Source organism: Diabrotica virgifera, chromosome 6, assembly GCF_917563875.1.
Source record: "Diabrotica virgifera virgifera chromosome 6, PGI_DIABVI_V3a".
Taxonomy (NCBI): Eukaryota; Metazoa; Arthropoda; class Insecta; order Coleoptera; family Chrysomelidae; genus Diabrotica; species Diabrotica virgifera.
This window is the reverse complement of record NC_065448.1, coordinates 86,900,685-86,921,991: the sequence shown is the minus strand read 5'-3', so window position 1 is coordinate 86,921,991 and position 21,307 is coordinate 86,900,685. Positions and strand designations below refer to the sequence as shown.

At 32.3% G+C, this 21,307-nt stretch overlaps 1 protein-coding gene across 1 annotated transcript in view; it reads right to left on the bottom strand.

Moving 5' to 3' along the window:
- Positions 1 to 21,307, bottom strand: part of LOC114332091 (putative inorganic phosphate cotransporter) — a 147,504-nt gene that overhangs the window by 21,214 nt on the left and 104,983 nt on the right. Inside the window, exon 7 of the mRNA XM_028281800.2 lies at positions 12,132 to 12,379. Coding sequence (XP_028137601.1) covers positions 12,132 to 12,379 — 248 coding nt within the window. The remainder of the gene's footprint in view (positions 1 to 12,131; positions 12,380 to 21,307) is intronic.

Sequence of the window (21,307 nt, the reverse complement as noted above, 5' to 3'; positions counted from 1 at the left end):
ATTCATCTTCATATACATGTTTCATATAACAATCATATATCATTTATCTCATATATCATTTCATATAAAATCATAATCATCACTTCATATACTAGCTCCGATACCTTCGTTTTACCTTAATAAAAGAGGTTTCACTCGGATGTCTTAGTTCTCCGCCAATATTAACCCGAATTTTCGCCCTGATCTGTACGCACCATTAAGGTGGTATAGTTAACTCAAAACACGAAATAGGTATTTTATGCGGTTAAAATTCTTCTAAAAATATCACACCTCAATCCCTTGCTTTGAGGCCGTTGTTTATTCACGAATAATCATGAATAAAATAGGTACCCTTCAAAACACAGAGTGGGTCTCTAATAAGCGTTCAAGCTTCTATAAATCACTTAGTACCTTCCTAATTTGAAAAGAGCCGTGAGTTTCTTATTGTCTCAAGTTGCCTCATAATATTTAGCTTATAATATTGTTAGTTCTTCTTCTTATCTATATAGTTCTCCAGATTCCTTATCTCGACTCTTCAGGTCGGTTCGTTAAAAATATATATCTTGCTTATAGCAATGTTTATCGTATGTCATCACTAATCATTATTTATTAAAAAAAATATCAATTGTCACTCAAAAAATATTAATTCAGGTTCATATCATACAAAATTTAACACAAAATCGATTAAATGTATCTATAGAATCAATAAATATCAATAATAAAAGCAACTGGCTAATAAAAATTCAATAACAGTATACATATTCGTCAATAAAAAAATAGCATATGCAAAAGTTAGATAAAAATATTCAAAATAAGTTTATATCTCAAACTTCGATAGAAATTTTTGGAAAAAATTCGATATTCCATAAAATATTCAAAAATAACCGTACTAAAAATCGAAATCGGATAGAGATTTTTCAAATAAATTCAATAAAGATTCAAAATTCAATAAAAATTCAAGAATAGCATATATAATAAACTTCGATAAAAATATTCAATTCAAAAATCAGTTCATGTTTCAAAATTCATAGATATTCTTAAAAAAAATCGATACTTCATAAATTATTCAAAAATCAGCAAAGATAAATATTCAATGTTCAATAATAATATGTATATAAAAACCGAGGGAAGCATTTTCAATAAAGATAGACTAAATTTCTTACTTACATTTTAACACTTTGTCTTTTCACTGGGTTGGGGTCCTATATTCTTCCTGGGTCCTGGTCAGTTTTCGCCGTCTTCGTTTCCAAGCTGGTGCCGCCATCTTTGTTCCTTACAGAAGATTCTCCAATTAGTTTACAGGAACGCCATGTCGTAAATAAGTGTGTTGTTACTGCTTTCTAGGTCCCAATTAATTAAAACTCTCTTCTTGGTTCAAATACGTTATATTTACTTTTAACTCCATCAACGATTAACCATAATAAATTGTTTACATATCACAGTAACGACCTACCTTTACATTACTACTACAAATAATAATGATGATGATATCATCGGGCGTTTACTTATATATTAGAATGAACTTTGCAACCTCACGCGTCGGCCTTGGTCAAGGGCGGACAATTTATGATATGCTTTACTTTCAATCAAACATCTTTTGTACAGGGTGATATTATAATACCACACGTTGGAGCTTCCTTCACGATTATCGGAGGTAACCGTTTCGATATCACTGCAGTTTTTCCCTGATTAACTTCCACGACGTTCACTTGTTGATACTCCGATCGCAAGTCACATAACGGATCCGTGCCACTAGTTATGGTGTTTAAACAGTGATAGTTCACGCAAAGTCTTGTACCGCCATCCTTTTTCGGTACTAATACAACCGGCGCGGCCAAAACACTTCCGTATTCTTCGACGATGTCTTCCCCCAAGGGTCTATCCAACTCGGTCCCAAGCACTTCTCTCTTGGAAGGTGACACCCGGTAAAGTGGTAGTGAATTTGGTGCGCTATTTCCCGTATTAGCATAGCCGGCAGGCTCTCCCCCCATCCTGAAGGCATTCTTCCATCGTCTTTCGTTGGGTCGAGCTCGTTCATTATCTAGAGCTAGGTCTACGGAAGAAAAATCTATCGCGGATGCTTCCGTATGACTACACTCTAAGCAGTTAGCCCTAATAAATCCCGGGTTACCACAACTGTTACACTTTAACGGGGTGTTTAGGCTATTGCGCGGCGAATTCGAAGTAATTGCTCCGACGGTAGCACCGTCCGTACGCGAAGAACTCGCAGTTTCTTTCGAAGTCGTAGGTCGATCGATAGATTGTCGATCACGTAATTTTCGACACTCATCCTCAGAATGACCGGGAGCACCACAATAGCTAGATCGCGGATGGTTTTCGTACGATTCTCGATTGTGGGTGGCTTCGTGCTTGTTAGAACAAGGTCTCTCAAATACAACTTCAACATTTCGTGCTGCTGTAAGCAGCTCCGTAAAGTGGAAACGGAATCTCTAGAAATCTTTTCTCGAATCATGCGTCTCAATATACATTGAATAGTATGGGGGATATTATACATCTCTGCCGCACTCCAGATTTTAATTTGGAGTTTTTTGAAGTCACATTATTACCTCTTACATTAGCGGTGTTATTTACATAAAGTGCTTGTGATAGATAGATAAGATGTTCTGACGTACCCATTTCTCTAAGTATATGCCACATTTTATCCCATTTTACGTTATCGAAGGCCTTGGAGTAGTCAACAAAGCACAAATATGTTTCTATGTTAAACTCTCGAGATTTTTCGATAATTTGACGAATATTAAGAATGTGTTCTCTTGTTCCCCTACCTGGGACAAATCCGCATTGTTCTTGAGGAATTTGCGGTAAGAGAATGGATTTTAATCTTTCATTGATTATTGTTAGAAGTACTTTGCTCGCGTGAAAAATCAACGCTACTGTACGGTAATTACTGCAATCTGTCGGATAACCTTTTTTGAATATGGGAATAAACGTGAGTTTACCCCAGTCATTTGGCCACTTTCCAGTATTCCAGATCTCATTGCAAATTCTAAGCATTACTTTTGTCCCTAATTCTCTCATTTCTTTGAGTATTTCAGCTGTTATTCCATCCTCTCCTTGTGCTTTTCTACATTTTAACTTTTTTATTGCCGACTCAATTTCAGATTTCAATATTTGAGGTTCTTTTTCATAACTTCTTTTCTCTGTATTATGGTCTAGCTCGTTGTTAGAGAATAGTAATTCACAATATTGTTTCCAAACCTCTGCGATACCGTCTGGGTTTGTTATGGTATTTCCACTATTATCTTTGATGATGTGGTTTGAATTCTCTCGCTAGATATTTGACTTTGGAGAAAAGTTTTCTAGATTCTTGGCGGTCAGCATGTTCCTCTAGTTGTTCACATATGCTTTTTATATAATTATTTTTGTCCCTTCTGCACGTGTTTAATAGTTGTATTTATGGGACTTATCTCTATTTCTTTGTGTATTGAATTTGACGTGCCGTTTCTAAGTTTTCGTCTTTCTTCTACAAGGTTGAGAGTTTCTTCAGTCATCCAATGTTTTTTCCTATTGAACAATATGTCGACTTATTATTATATGCCGAAGCGGATGTCCAATACTATAATTACTGACTTTGTTACTTGTTACCAAACAATAGGTTTACTAGTTTTTTTTTACCGAAACGAATTATTGTCAGAATATGAAAAAGTAATTTATAGCGAAGCACTTAATCGTTTTTAACTTTTGAGTTAGCGATATTTTGAACACCGTTGCGAAAGGGGTCCACGCTGAATAATTTAATAATTATTATCGCTGAACCACACTTTTCTAATGCGATTTTTCGTTTGAACTACCGAAACACGATTCATCCCGTAATTTTCAAGTAAACGTCACTACGTTTGGGCGACATTGTAAAGGTAAATTAAGGTAATTATCTCAGGTTTTAGGGTTTATTAAAATGAAAATCACGATAATCGAACAAATGGTGTATTTTCGCCTTTACGGTACAAAATCTCAATGCTAACTAAACCAAAAACAGACGCCAAATAATATTGTCTCTCTCCTTTTAGCATCTGCTAAGTATCAAAGATAAAAACTACGGTGAGAGTAGACCACACACACCCTATTCAGGTCACTTCCCAAAACACAGAACTTTTGCAAAAGCATGTGTCGTTTGACGATCATAACTACAGTCACCCTCCAGGGACGTATCGTAAGGAATTAGTTTGTTACAGCTGCTATTTACTACCAATATAATTCCTGTCATTTTTCCAACATTTTTTCATATATTATATAAAGTTTGCTATTGAATAAACATAAAAACAACCTGCTAGTTTTTACAATCATAAACTTGTCAGATTAACACGTTCAACAATTAAAATCACGTTCCACAATTAAAACTTCCCCTGTTCCAGTGTTTACACACATCAAAATTTGTCCGACTAGACCCCGTTAAGCTATTAACAAATTTTCAGCTTGCTATTAACCAACTTTTATTGGTACGCGGGATCCAGGTATATAGGAGATTATTTCAGGCAGAGACTAATGAACTCTTGCATTGTGTAAGATAAAAGCTTTTGAACCTAGCGGATCAATATATGCACAGATAGTCATCTGGAGATGAGGGTTTTATACTAAATTTACAATCAAGATGCAGTAGAAATAAACAAACCAAGACACGTTAAATGCTACTAGGAGCACTCCCGAATCATAATTTACAATGTATATACATTGTAAATCCCAAATCATGATTTCCAAAGTTTATACATATTGTAAATTATGATTCGTAGTCCAAGTAATGAAGCTTAAAATAGCACAAAACCTCGCAATTTTTACAGAATGGATCGATTTGCTTGAAAACTTAAGAATAAGTAGTGGATAGTCCAAGGATCAAAATCTATATGATGCCAAAAGGCCCTATTATCATGGGGGTGGTTGCCACCCCATCTCGGGGGTGGAAATTTTTTATTATAATTTGACCGCAAAAGTTGGTAAAAACATTCATTCCAAGCAAAAAACGTTCAATACATTTTTTTGATAAAATGAATAGATTTCGATTTATTCGGTATCCAAAATGTTAATTTTATATCGAAAAAATCAATGTTTTTAACCACTTTTTTGTTAATAACTCAAAAAGTTTTAGATTTATTAAAACAACTTTGCTTAACAAAAATGTACCTTTTGAAAAAATAAACAAAACCATTTTTCCAATTTTCTTTACGACTAATAGTAATCGAGCTATACTTTATATATGTAGCTCTTCTTTGTCAAATGCTAAAAATATTGTAGTTTCAAAGTCAAAAGACAGGAAAACTATGCATTTTTCGAGGATAACTTGTTTAAACTAATTTAAAGTATTTAAAAATACCCATCTCCAGAAATAAGAAAAAGTCTCTATCTCAAAAATTAAGTGACTTATAATGAAAAGAATGTTAGTCCCTTTTTTTTAGCGAAAAAGTGATCCGACAAAACCTTCTAATCACCACCCTAATTTAAATTAGTCATTGACCTCATTTGATGTTCTTTATTTATGTACAGTTTGGTCCTAGAAGTTTGACCTGCTTAGAATAATTAATTTTAAAAAAATGGAGTTAAAAGCGAATAATGAATTTTTGTAATTTGGTAAAAATGCCCTTTTCTTCAGAATAAAAAGATTAGCATGAGAGATACGAAAAAATGTTTAATTATAAAATTAAAGGTTTTTTATTTTCCATGAAGATGGTTTGCAAAAATTTTTTCTACAGCAAAAATTGAGTGAGCTATTGACAATTATTAAAACTTGTAATAACATGCAAAAACCACCTTTACCAACCCTTTCAAAGTCAGCTGTTTGTGCGACTAAGAATTTTAAAAGGATTTAATTTTAATATCCTTATAGATCTTATAAAATCCTACAAAATTATTTTTTACTAAACTTTCTAAGATAAAAAATAAAAAGTTACGGTTAAAAAATCAATATGTTTTTTTGAAAAAAAAAAGGTGAAATTAAATTAGAAGCATAATAATGAAAGTTGGTGCTGTTTTTAGTCATTAGCCTTATTCGTTCTTCTTTATTTATGTATTCTTAATAGATTCTAGAAGTTTGACTGGCTTAGAATGATTAGTTTTCAAAAAACAGTATTTAAATTTCGAATAACGAATATCGAATAACGAATTTTTTAGTTTGGTAAAAAATGCCATTTTCTTCAGAATAGAAAGATTAGCATCAGAGATACAAAAAAATGTTTAAATATGAAATTGTAGGTTATTTTATTCCCAAGAATTTGTTTTGAAAATATTTTTTCTACGGCAAAAATTGAGTGAATCGTAAATGAGTATAATATCGAAAAATATTGATTTTTTCGATATAAAACTAACACTTTCGATAGCGAATAAATCGAAAATTGTGAATTTCATCAAAAAAATGTATAAAACATTTTTTGCTTAGAATGAATGTTTTTATCAACTTTGTGGTCAAAACATAATAAAAAATTTCCACCCCCGAGATGTGGTAGCAACCACCCCCATGGTAAAAGCGCCTTTCGGCATCATATAGATTTTGATCCTTGGACTATCCACTACTTATTCTTAAATTTTCAAGAAACTCGATCCATTCTGTCAAAATTGCGAGGTGAAAAGAGTTTCTTCCTGTACTATCGGGAGTGGTCCTATTAGTAGCATTTAAGGTGTCTTGGTTTGTTTATTTCTACTGCATCTTGATTGTAAATTTAGTATAGAAGCCCTAAGATTTACTTTAGGCTAGTGTGAGAATGCCAAAAGTAACTCGACGGACTATAGTCTGTGTTTAAGCCAAGAGGAGTAATTCAAATTTCCCGCGCCGTAAAGCTTGTTTGTGATTGGTCCAACCTCAGTCAAGTTTACTCTGTTATCAAACTGTTATCAAATTTGGACACTGATGACATCTATAAAATTTTGACACTCTTGACATTTCATAGGTTAATAATTAAGTTATATCAGAAATTTTTTGTATTTTCTGTGTTATTCCTTTAATTTTTAGATTTTTAGTCTGTTTTTAATTATAAAAACAGTTGTTTTTAGAACTCTTTAGCAACGTATTAGTATAATATAATATCTATGGATTACCATCAAAGGCCGATATGATCAACCAAAAAAGAAGATGTATTTGGTGATATTTCTAGTGATTTTCTTGGGTGTGAATCAGTCTTTTTAGTTTACTCCTCTTGGTTTAAAAATAAAGCTTAGCAGACTTTAAGTATAGGTGCCACATCATCGTGAAATACCTAAGTTATCTAATAGACCGTCAAATTTCAATAGAAGTTTTGCCACGATTTTATCCTTTATACCTTTGAGCATACTAGAAGATGAAATCAGAGAAAGTAAAATATGTGAAAACTGTGGGGATTCCTAGAAAAATCTGCGAAAAAACTTAATTTTCTTTCGTAAAGAAAATCAAAAAAGGGCTATTGGTGCACTAAGGGTGTTAATAATTATAACCTACACATGTAATATTAATAGGTGAGTGTCCACAATTTTCAAGTTTGTTAGTTTTTACGATAGGCAACCTGCAGAAGAAGATGTAATGGTAGGGCGTGAAAACCAAAAATTTTACCATAGAAAAGATATGGGAAATTAGAAAAATATTCGATTTTCAGAAAAACGAACTTAGTTTAACTCTAAATTGTCTTTTCAATTCGCTTATTAGCCCAGTAGTGCAGTCACTGAAGGTTTTCACCTCCGATTTCGTTGAACCTCCATCGATTTTCATGAAAATTGGTGAGTAATTAGAGGGTACTTCAAGGAACAAAGGTGACACTTTGACATGATGCCAACTTGCGCTTTTACCCTGGGGGTGGATGCCACCCCTTCTCGGGGGTGAAAATTATTTTATTAAAAATAATACCATAAGTCGATAGAGGGACAAATTATAAGCAAAATTTGTTATATAAAGTTATTAAAATAAATCAACACTTCTTGAGTTATTAAAGACCAAAGATTTTATTTTTTCGTAAAAAAATGCATGTTTTAAATCGATTTTTCACGTATAAATCAAAAACTATAGGCTTGTACAAAAAAGTTATTATTACTGAAATTGAAGATAATAAAAAATTTAATACAGTCCTTATTACATAAAGAACTAAACTAATGTTAGTTCAAAGTGAGTTATTGGCAATTGAATGTGTATTTTTTTCAACGAGTAATCAAATCTAAGTATTCAAGCTTAAATAACGGAAAAACGATGCAATGTATAAAATATTCCTACTAAACATTAGCGTAATAGCGTCAAAATTTATCAAGTTATAATGAAAATAAAAGAAGCGTTTCTAATTTTTTAGGAAAAAGTGAAAAATAAAACATAGGCCATTTCCACAAAAATGAAAGTTTATAGTAATCCTTACAAGAACTTCTTTATATTAGCATAAGTAATGTTTTAGATAATTTTGATCGGTTTAGAATGCATATTTTTTTAAAAAAGATATAATTTAAAAAAATCATACTTTTTAAAATTATTGTATTTCTCATATTCTTTTGATAATATGTATCTCCAAAAATACTCAGTAGGTATATGTAAAAGATTATATATAACCAAATTTTATTTTTTTCTGTGCCAAATATTTTACCTGTTTTACTATTTCCATAGGGTAAAAAATAACCGAGATAGAAACGTTTAAATCTTAAATTTTGCTGTGGGAACCATGCAACCGGGGTCATTTAACCTTTTATTTTAAAAAAGTAAGGGGTATAAAAAATAGTTTTAACGTGCTTAAATAGCACTTGGAATTAACTTTCAAACAGTTTTTAGATGATCCTGATATCGTAAACACGAACGGAGTTATTAAAAAAAAACAATAACATTTTTTGGAAAAATATTTAAAAGATAAATTTTGAAAAAAATTTGGAGCATAAATTTTAACGCTATCAACATGTTCGGGGGCTCATTTGATAGATATTTTTAAGTACTTTGACAAAAATGTTTAATAAGTTTATGTCATAAAATGCATCTATTTCCTGTTATTTCAGCTTGAATACTTAGAGTTTTTTACTCGCCGAAAAAAATATACATTCAATTACCTATTAACTTTATTTATTATCACTTTTAGTTAACATTAAAAGGTTTTTCTAATAAGGGGTTTATTTTATTTTTTATTAGCTTCAATTTTGATAATAATAAATCTTTTGTAAAAACTTACACTTTTTGAGTTATTGATGAAAAATTGGTTAAAAACCTGCATTTTTCTCAAGAAAAATTAAAACCTTTGATCTTTAATAACTCAAAAAGTATTGATTTATTTTAATAAGTTTATATAACAAATTTTGCTTGAAATTTGTCCCTCTATCGAATTGTGGGGTTATTTTTAATAAAATAATTTTCACCACCGAGGAGGGGTGGCATCCACCCCAGGGTAAAAGCGCAAGTTGGCACCATGTCACCTTTGTTCCTTAAGATATCCTCTAACCACTCACCAATTTTCATGCAAATCGATGGAGGTTCAACGAAATCGGAGGTAACAGCTCATATCCACCTTCAGTGACTCCACTACAGTAAATGACCGTTTTGGAGTGTAATTTTCAGGGTCAACTCCAAATTGCATGAAAATTTGGTTTTGGGTTCTACTACACGCTCCAGTTCAAAGTTGAACTTGTGCCGTTGGTTGCTTTTACTTGGAGGGTGAAGAAACATACGTTCAAGATAAGTCCGGAAATGGATAAACTGACTAATTCTAAGTAACTTTTGTTATATAGTTTTTTAACTAAGCTGATACTTTTCGGTGAAAATGTGTATTTTGCCACGTTATCAGGCGGTTTTTTGCAAACAACTCAAAAACTAATAACTTTATCGAAAAAAAAATATTCTTAAGAAAAATGTAGCATAGAAAAAAACGAAAAAATTGTGTATTCGTGAAGTCTGTAGATCCAGCAAAAGCAAAGTTGCAGCTCATAAAAAATACGTTCCTATTCGTCGGATTCCAAATCGAATATTTCAACGTGAAATAACCAAAAAATGAAGCAATTTTCGAGAAAAACTTATTAAAATTTTTTAGAATGCTTAAATAAAGCTTTATTTTTATCTTTTATAAAAGTCTCCAGCATCAAAACTAAGCCATTTAAGCTCAAAAAAAGTTGGCTCTTTTTTTTGTAAAAAAGATCGTGAAAATCTCCCCCGATTTAGCACACTAAATAAAATTATCGTTACTGCTTTATGGTAGGGGAGCCCAAGCGGGGATTTTTGCAGTTACTCGAGCGCGTCAGATTATCATATAGGGAGAAACCTGGTACCCTGCATATATACATCTACCATATATTGGCTCTTAACACAGGGGAGTTCGTTAAGGGGGGCCCGAAAAAAAAAATCTATCCTTAAAAAAACTCGAAATTGTCAGATTAAGATAAGGTAAATTAAGTACATGCAAAATAGTGTATATTTCAAAAATCTGACGATTTGAGCCGGGCGTAAGGAAATGGGCGAGTCCCAAAGTTTCACAAGAAAGAAGCGAATATTTCGCGAAATGAATGACAGATCGAAAAACTAAAAAATATGTGCTCAATATTTTTTAAAAAGCTATCGAATGATACCAAACACGACTTCTCACGGAGAGGGGTTGGGGGTAAATTTAATATTTTAATTACGAATCCCGCGATATTTCGCGAAATGAACATCAGATCGAAAAACTGTAAAATACACTTATTTAATATTTTTAAAAAATCTATCGAATGGCACCAAACACGACCCCCCACGGAGGTGGGGTGGGGGGTTACTTTAAAATCTTAAATAGGAGCCCCCATTTTTTATTGCAGATTTGGATTCCTTACGAAAAAATAAGTAACTTTTATTCGAAACATTTTTCCGAATTATGCATAGATGGCGTTATAATCGGAAAAAAGGATTGTTGGAAATGGAAAATTAAATTAAAAAATGGCAAGCGCCCACTAAAATGGAAAATGTTACTTAAATTTTTTTGGTTTTAGGACCTACTCTTCACAACCCAATAGGTCTCCAAAGCGCTCGAGTGACTGCACATTTAGCATACTTTGCTCCCCTACCATTATATGTATGTTATTGTTTATACGATCTGTAAGTTTGACCGGTTCAAAGTGCTTATTTTTAAAAAAATTTGGTTTTATAGCAAAAAAATTTTTTTTCTAAAAATTTTGGAAAAATACTATTTTTTAAAAATAACTTAAAAAGTATTAGCGATACGAAAAATCTCAAAAAGTAAAAAAAATGTAGGTTTTGCGTTTATAAACAAGTTAGTTTTATTTTGTTTTTCTGACAAAAAAAAGTTGGTTAAGATATGGCTGTTCAAAGTTTTGATACACTCGTGATTAGTGATTCGTTCAAGCCCTTTCATTTCCCTTTCGTTCAAGATTATAACCGTTTCAAAAATAGGCACTTTAAACCGGTGAAACCTACAGATCATACAAAAAATACAGAAATAAAGTAAAGAGCAATGATTAGTTTAATTTGGGGTGCTAAATAGTGGAAGATTTTTAAAAATTTTTTTAATAAAAAAAAAAGAAACCACGTAGAGCGTAACTCACTTAGATTTGATGCTAGAAACTTTCATAAAAAATAAAAATAAAGCGTTTTTTAAAAAATTTAAAAAAAGTTTTACTGGGTTTTTCCCGAAACGTTATTTTGTGTTATATCAGGTTGAAATATTAGATTTGGAATTTGACGACTAAAAACGTATTTTTCATAAGCTACAATTTTGCTTCTAGGATCTATAGACTTCACGAATACACAATTTTTTTTCGATAAAATACTTACTGTTTGAGTTATTTGCGAAAATCCGCTCGAAAGCGTGGTTTTTTTGTCGAAAAATAAACATTGTCAATCGCAAATAACTCGAAAAGTATTGACTTAAAAAACTACATAGAATAAAAGTTAGAATTAAGTCATTAGAATTAGTCAATTTATCTATTTACAGACTTATTTTAAACACGCGTTGTTGAGAGGGGGTGACTGTCACCGCCCATATAAATCCAAACAACGGCACAAGTTCAAATTTAAAGTTGAGGATAAGTAGAACCTAAATCCAAATTTTCATTCAATTCGGAGTTGAAACTGAAAATTACACGGTATCGCCGTATTTCCCGTTCATTTACCGGGCTATATCTCATATGATATTTTCAGTTTAGGTACAAAAAGGCATAAGCGATAAAATCGTTGTTGAACTTCGTTTTGAAATCCGGAGGTCTATAATAAATGATCTTATTTTAAACATACAACTTACCTCATCATCACCTACAATGAACTGAACTGATAATGGTGCAAGGATCGATAAACCACTTCCACAGCTATTGCAGATTGCTTGAAGGGTCCCAGAGAAATTCGGTGACAAATCAATATGATTTAACGTATATCCTGCGGTAGCTGCTGACTGTATTCCTACAGCACTGACTAACATAACAACTGAAAGAGTAACAGCACTTACAGGCAAAAAACTCAGTACCAATAATGATGTTCCAGCTCCAATACCAGCTAAAAGGAAATGCTAGAATTACTTATAATGATAAAAAACAATAGGTAAACTAAAAGCCAAACAATTAGGATTGCACGTCTTAGATTTAATGCCATCATAACCCACCGTATTAATGCTAGTATTAAATTCACCATGAAAATAATAAACAGTGAAGTCATAAAAATCAATACACCCGACAGTAATGAGTATAGAAAACTAATAAACAGTTTAAACACGAGTAAACTTTCCTATCACACATATGAAAATAAACAAGAAAGACCAATCAGAGTAATGGTTAAGAAATTACATCATTCCAATCAGCCTAATGACATAGTAAAGGAGCTACAAAGAAGAGGATACAAAGCTATACAAGCTGATAAAAAATTAAAGTGGAGAACTAAAAAACCTCTTGATATGTTCATCCTGACGTTCAGACAGGATGAAGATATAAACAAAATCTTTGGAATAACTGACATTTTGAGCATGAGAGTAGAAATTGAACCACTAAGGAGCTTGAAGCTGGTACCACAGTGCAAAAGATGCCAGGCCTATGGTCATACCTGGAAATATTGTAATAAGGAACCAAGATGTGTTAAATGCATCGGTAAGCACCTTACCAAAGATTGTCAGAAACCACTAAAAGAGGAACCAAAGTGTATCCATTGTGGTGAAAATCATCCTGCAAGCTACCGAGGATGTTATGTAGCCAAAAAAATACAAAAGCTAAGAAATCAGAGAACAAATAAGGCCAGTCTACCAAAACCACCACAAAGGGTCAATGAGAAGGAAAAGCCAAAAGCACAAAACGTCACTGCAAATAGAAAATACAGTGATGTAGTTAATAATGTAAAACAAACGGATCAAGAATTGGAAACCGAGAATACATTGAAAATAATATTAGAAAAACTCATCAAGATAGATGACAAAATAACACAAATAGATATACGCGTTACTAGATTGGAACATAGCGCTAAAGGAGCTATACCGAAAATTCGAAATGGCTAAGCAACTACGAATCATGGAATGGAATGCCAATGGGCTTCTACAACATAAAAATGAACTGCAAACTATCCTAGATACAGAAGAAGTTGATTTATGTCTCATAGCTGAAACACATTTCACGAAACAATCTTTTATAAAGCTTAGAGGATACAGGGTATACCACACTATACATCCTGACAATGCAGCCAAAGGAGGCAGCGCACTAATAATAAAAGATACTATTGAACATTATGAGGAGCTAAAATATGAAACAGAACACATATAAGCAACTACGGTATGTGTCAAACTCAAAACTAATTGCGAAGTTAATGTAAGCTCAATTTATAGCCCCCCTAGGCATTCCATTAAAAAAGAACAGTATGTAGAATACTTGAAAAGTTTGCGAAAAAGATATATCATTGGAGGTGACTTTAATGCAAAGCACACCCAATGGTGATCAAGATTAACAACAACTAAAGGAAAAGAGTTACTGGCAGCCATAAAAGAACAGAAATGTGAAGTAATATCAACAGGTAGACCGACTTATTGGCCAACAGATACAAACAAAATACCGGACTTAATTGATTTCTTTGTTATTAAAAATATTTCATCCAACTATGTAGATATTAATGAAGGTTGGGATATGAATTCAGATCATTCACCCATAATACTCACTGTGAGTGACACGATTATCAGAAAGGATTGCAACCCAATACTAACAAATAAACTAACAGACTGGGAAAGTTTTAGATCAATCCTTGAAGATAGAATTGAACTAGCAGTACCATTAAAAAAACCTGAACAACTAGATGAGGAAGTTGAGTTGCTTGTACAAAATATACAAAAATCAGCATGGAAAAGTACTCCTACTATAAGATCAAACGTCAAAGGAAACAACTATCCGAAAGAAATTAAAAAGTTAGTTAAAGAGAAAAGAAAACTTAGAAGGAAGTGGCAACAAACCAGAGCACCCCAAGATAAAACAAATTTAAACAATGCTAGTCAAAAACTTAAAAGAGAGATTCAAAATATAAAAAATAAGTCAATCAGTTATTACCTGAGAGAGTTGACGGATAATAGTAGCACAGAGTATTCTCTATGGAAAGCTACAAAAAGGCTAAAAAGACCAGTAACCCATTCTCCACCCATTAAACTAGAAGACGGTAGCTGGGCTAGAAGTAATAAGCAAAAGGCAGAGAGATTTGCCACATATTTAGAAAATACATTTAAACCGCATGATGACCAAAATAATGATCAAATATCAATAGAGCCTAATCAGACAGAGGAGAGAATCAGACCAACATCCCCGAAGGAAGTAGCTGATGAAATAAAAGACAATATAAATCCTAAGAAGGCACCAGGATATGATCTTATTACTGGAGAATTACTAAAAAACCTGCCTCGTAAAGCCATAGTCAAATTGACCAACATCATCAATGCTGCATTTAGATTGAGATATGTTCCAAATTTATGGAAAATAGCTGAGGTTATAATGATACCAAAACCAGGAAAATCACCAAATGAAGTGTCTTCATATAGACCATTATCACTTTTACCAGTGATGTCGAAGCTTTTTGAGAAACTTCTGCTAAAAAGAATAAAACCAATAATAGAAGAGAAAAAATGATTCCAAACCACCAATTTGGCTTCAGAAATAAACATTCTACGATTGATCAGGTACACAGAATGACTAACATAATTGAGAAATCATTAGAAGAAAAGAAAGTCTGTTCTACAATCTTTTTAGACGTAGCTAAGGCCTTCGACAAAGTTTGGCATGAAGGTTTAGTCTACAAACTCAAAATTCTTATGCCTAAACAATATTCAGAAATTTTACAATCATATATATCTGACAGATATTTCAGAATTAAGCAAGAAGACGTGTACACTGATCTAAAAGAAATCAGAGCAGGAGTCCCTCAAGGAAGCGTATTAGGTCCTGTTCTCTACCTGTTATACACATACGATATACCTGAAATGGAAAATGATACTATAGCCACATTTGCAGATGACACCGCTATCTTAGCAGTAGGTGATACCAGCGAAGAAGCAGCAGAAAAATTACAGTCGGCAATCAATAAAATACACAACTGGACTAAAAATGGAAAATCAAATTAAATGAATCTAAATCTATTCATGTCAATTTTACAAATAAAAGAATCGAAAACATTCCAATTAGAATAAATGATGCCCAAATACCATATGCATCTTCTGCAAAATATTTAGGTATCACACTTGATGCAAGGCTTCGCTGGAAAGTCCACATTAAAAAGAAAAGGGAAGAATTAGGTATCCGTTACAAAAAAATGTATTGGCTGATGGGAAGAAACTCTGCATTGTCCACATATAACAAAATACTTTTATACAAACAAATACTTAGACCAGTATGGATGTATGGTTGCCAACTCTGGGGCTGTGCCAATTCAAGTAATATTCAGATTATCCAGAGATTCCAGAATAAAGTATTACGGAACATCGTTAATGATCCTTGGTATATCCGAAATGTCGACCTCCACAAGGATCTTGAGATGGAAGATGTAGACAAAGTTCTCAAGAAGATGGCAGGTAGTCACGAACAACGGCTCCATAGTCATGTAAACATCGAGGCCATCCAGCTCCTCGATAATACTGGGCTAGAAAGAAGACTCAAACGAAGAAAACCATTTGAGTTAGTGTAAAGTGTTAGTGTAAAAGCAGAGCATAGTGTTGTATTTTGTGTTAGTTTTAGTTTTAAAATTTCATACTTGTTAAAAAAAATAAGAGGACACCATAGGGTTAAGATCTTAGATTATGTATCATGTAGTAATATAAGTTAAAGAAGAACTGATAATTGGTCAACTGATGACCAGATTTCAGTAGTCTAAACACAGCTTGTGTTTAATAAAAAAAAAATAAAAAAATAAAATAACCCACCGTTACAAACTTGACGACAAAAAAATTTAACAAATTTTTCCTCGTATATTAGTTTTTTCGCTACTGTCAAGTTTAACAGGAAAGCGCTGTTGCCAAATAAAAACCTATAATATGTATTTACCAACCTAGCAACCGGCTACACTGTTTCTCTTTGTCTTTAAAGTTATTTTAAAAGTGTTTTTTTTTTAATTAAAAAAAAATTTTCTTGGTTTCTCTCGTGATTTACTATGGAGCCTCTAACGCGAGAATTTTACTGCCACCGTTGCATTTGGTTGTCTTTTTAAATGCAGATCACGTGCTATGATTTTTTGTGACGGATATTATTGAGTTGAGTTGATTTCATGTAATCAAATGAACTATCTTTTAGTAAAGTCGTCCCAGGAACGCAACTTATCAATATTGGCAATATCATTTTAAAGTCTTCTACTTTAAAATGTATAATACATGTCTGAATTGCCGATATAAATGAGTCAGATTAAATACATTATTAAAAGAATTCTTTACTAAGCAACAATATTTTTGTTTAATTTAGTATTATTTTGTATTTTGACAACGACACCCGACTTAAGCATCGAAACGTTAAAAAATCATTTTTTTTTTTTGGTAAAATTGTAGCTAATTTTCCCATTGAAAATAGTTGATTATATTATAAAAATGCCACAAGGAAATAGCTACAGAACAACGTCTTTAAAAGTGTGACACAAAGATAACTATCTGTACTATAAGTGTCTGACTTGTTCTATAGAAGGGTATGTAAGATATTTGTTTGTTTATCTTCTTCACTTTTGTCGAGCATACTAGTGCTTGTGCCAGATAATTGGTTGGTTTATTTTTTTCTTCTTTCATGGCCTCTGGGAGCTGTGTCCATTTAACCAGCAACATTTCTTAAAATTAACGCCTAACTAAACCTACCATATAACAGGAACCAATCAAGGATAGGGAAAGGAAAGTGAAGTTGGTTAAAAAATAAACTGTCGTTAAAATATAAACTAAATAAATAAAATATAATTTGAAAACAATTGACCATTCCAGGTCACGTGACTTTGACAGCGTCGCTGAGGGGCAATATTGTGTTTTCAGTGTTATCTTTGCTATTTTCTTGTTATATTATAAAAATTCTGTGGTTTTAACTACAAAAATGTCAAGTATTGGATATCGACACCATCACAGGGGATGCAAAAACCCGGCATAATCAGAAAATCAGTATTCTTGACCCACAACTCCCGTCGTTCTGTTGACAGTGCATTTAAAACATTTAGATTTTTAAATGCGGCTGGTATTCTAAAAAAACTCACTTTATCTCTTTTACCTTTACTGGAACACTTTACAACTGAACAAAGCGCTGGTATTTTAATCATATTTTTAAATTAAACCATGGTTCTCTGCACTAAGGGCCAGTTGTTCAATCAGTAGTTAACTCATGGATTAAGTAAACCGTAATTAAATTTAATCTAAAGATTATTTTTTAAGAAGTTGTTCAATGTTAGTTAACTTTCGGATTTATTAAACCCGAGTACTGAAGCGGCGACAACGTTGCCAGTTATTAATTAACGACTTGGAACAAACTTTATTACGAAAACCTACATAAAAATGTGTTCTGTGTTATAAAGTTAATGATTTTTGACATGTAGTGTTTAGTACATGTCAACTACTACTGACAGAGATTTTAATTTACATTATTAAACATATTTAAAATGGAAGAAAGTATTAAAAGTACAACTGCTAACTTAAAAAAACATCAGCAACAACAGCGTAAAAAACATGTTTAAATAGTAATGTTAATTTTTTAGCTTATAAAAATAATTCCTATTCCTTCACAAAAATTTCATTAAAAGTTTTTCCAATTTGTTTTTACCTGATTTTTACACATAATGAAAAAAAGCCAAACTTCTGGAAATATGTATTTATAAATAATTAATAATTATCATGCATAAATTTGTAGAAAGCATAAGTACCTATACACTGAGAGATCTAATTTATTTTTGTACTGGCTATATGTGCATATCACTGGTTTATAATAATATAAATTTTTTAAGAAACACATTTTTTTAAAGTCAAAATATTATATTAAAAACAGCTAAGAAATATTCGTCCTCTGTCATATCTCTGTCATAAAAATAAAAGAGAAATAGCCATTATTATTAGAGACACGAAATTGTAATAGATTATTACTGCATTATTACTGCAAATCTTATCTACGACTGAAAATATATAGAAAGAACAATTCAAAATACATACATATACCTAACTAGTGCAATAACTATGATTGTTCCAATTTGGAATTTTCTTAAAAATATTTAATTTAAAACCAGAAAGTAAGGTTACAAATCTTTAGTTAACACCGTTAATCCTTCGTTTTTGAGCGATTAAGATAATCTCTTGTTAACAGATGGTTAAGTGTTAAACTTGCATTGAACAACGCAATATTAAGTTTAATTGAAGATTATTTTTAATCTGAAGATAATCTCCAATTGAACAATCGGCCCTAAACGTACTTTGTTTACAAGATGTTTTCCCCTCAGCCGCTGTCAAATGACGTCACTCTGGAATGGTCTATAATTTGACATTATATTTAACCTCCAATATTATGATAGACGTCAGTTACTATTTACAATCTCACCAAATATAATAATACCGTAATATAACCATAGATATAACAGAACTAGATCAGGCTAGTCATATGCCACTCAATGCATCGGGGTGTAACGCCGATATCAAGTACGGTGGTCTAGCTATCTTTGTCTGTCGTGCGAGTTTGAGCGTATCTACCAAGAGGTGGGAATAACGGAACGACAGTGACACACAGGCGGCGGCCATCATATGCTAGAGAGAGAAAGCTAAGCGCCGATAGAGAGAGATAGATAGACCACCGACCCGAACTGTTCCGCGTTACGCTATTTTTCAAACTGGCCTAATCTATTGTGTTATATCTATGAATATAACCTCGTCACTAATTCTAGCCAATGAAATGCTCGCTGTAATAGCAATGGCACGTCAAAAAAATCTGATTATTTCCTATATATTTTTTCAAATTTAGAATATGGCAATAAGGGGGAAATTACGTACATTCCTTATTGATTGACTTTTCCTATATGTACCTTTTATTATATAAAATATAAAAAATTTATATAAAATTCAAGCTAGGTAAACTAGTTTTTGGTAAAATATTTTGAATTCAAAAATACTATTTTATTGGTTTACTAGACTGGGCCTAGATTCCGTGCACTGTAGATATCTACAGTCGCTTTCTGTCGATGGCAATTGTCATGAAAATATTTGAATTTTTAGTTTTAATTCAAATATTTTCTTGTTTTACTAAATGTCACTTCAGAATCAATTAGAGTATAACCTAGCAAAACTAGAAAATAATTCAATTAAAGCTAAAAATTCAAATATTTTCATGACACGTGACATCGATAGAAGGCGACTGTAGATATCTACAGTGCACGGAATCCAGGCCCTGAATAGACTAAATTTTGACATTTTTAAGTTCTTCTTCTTTAAGTTCCATCTTCTAACGAACGTTGGAAATCATTATGGTTATGCGGACCCTGTTGACTGCCGTTCTAAATAGTTCTGCACTACTGCATTCGAACCATTCCCTTAAGTTCTTAAGCCAGCATATTCTTCGTCTTCCCACATTTTTCTTTCCTCGGATTTTGCTTTGCATAATAAGTTCTAGTAACCTATAGACCTATATTGACATACACGGCGGAGACAAGACCTGACACATCTAAAACGAGACGACTACTAGAAACAACAGAGATGAAAATACTCCGACGAATATCAGGGAAAAGTCTGTTGGATAGGGAGAGAAGCGAAAACATAAGAAGATCATGCAATATAGAAGCCTTAAATGGATGGGTGACAAAACGGAAACGGGAGTGAAACGAACACATTATAGGCCAATCAAGTTAGGTTTTTACTTGACATAACGGAAAAGACGAGGTGTGACAGTTGAAATGTGTAGTACAAGATATTACAAAAAGACTTAAATCTTGGGATTCATCAATTTTTTAGTGGAACAGTTTTTAAATAAACAATCAAAACGTCAAACTTAGTTTCTTGCTCATAACTTAAAAACTTGTTTATTTAGAGATCTGACGTCTACAGGTAACTTTTTCATAAAAAAAGATACATCGAATGAGATACGCTAAATGAAAATCGGTTAATAAACAAAATCTTATTGCAAAACGGACGACAAAATCGCTGTTTTTGAATATTGTTAATAACAATTTTATTGTTTATTAAAATATGTTTAAATATACCTAAACTTGAGGGCATTATGGTGTGTGAATGGTGTGCAAAAAATCGTCAAGACTTGTTAAATAGTTTTTGCAAAATTGAATTTGTTTATAAACTTTTTTGAAAAACGAGCTAACTTCTGAGGCTGGTCCAGTTAATTTGGCTAAATGTATCTCAATAATCCGGAGCTCATTTCCTTCGTTAAGATGTATACTAACAGCCTATGAAAAAAAAAAGTAAAAAAAATATATGTACGTACACAAAATTATTTGTTAATAAATAGCAGTTTTTAAGCTTATAAACAATTACAATAATTTCGTAGAAATTGGATCAAATTAAATGGCAAAAAAATACGGAAAGATGTTTGAAATACACAACTTCTTAAAAAAATTTTTAGGTCCTACGACCCTTGGGGTCTGAGATGGTCCCCTTTTTTGAAAAAATCACTGTTACGTTGATTAACAACACTAAGAGCTGAAATTAACCAATCTTTTATAAGAAAAGTCAATGTTTTTAACAACGCTTTTAGCAAGAAAAAATGTTAAAAATTGTTTAAACAGGAGTGTTATAAACAAAGAGTATTTTGCGTTCCCACTAAAGTAAAAAATTGCGGGCGTAGTCGACTGACTGAATCGTGGGCCCGGCTGGCGAGCGCCAGCAACCCCTATGTTTTCGAGGTCACTGAATCCGAATATGGAGTATATTTTTTTCTAGAATTAGTCGAACATGTTCAAAAATCAAATTTTATGCAAAAATGCGAAAAATAAATTTTGATGATTTTTCAATTTTACCTCGCTGTAGTTTTGGTC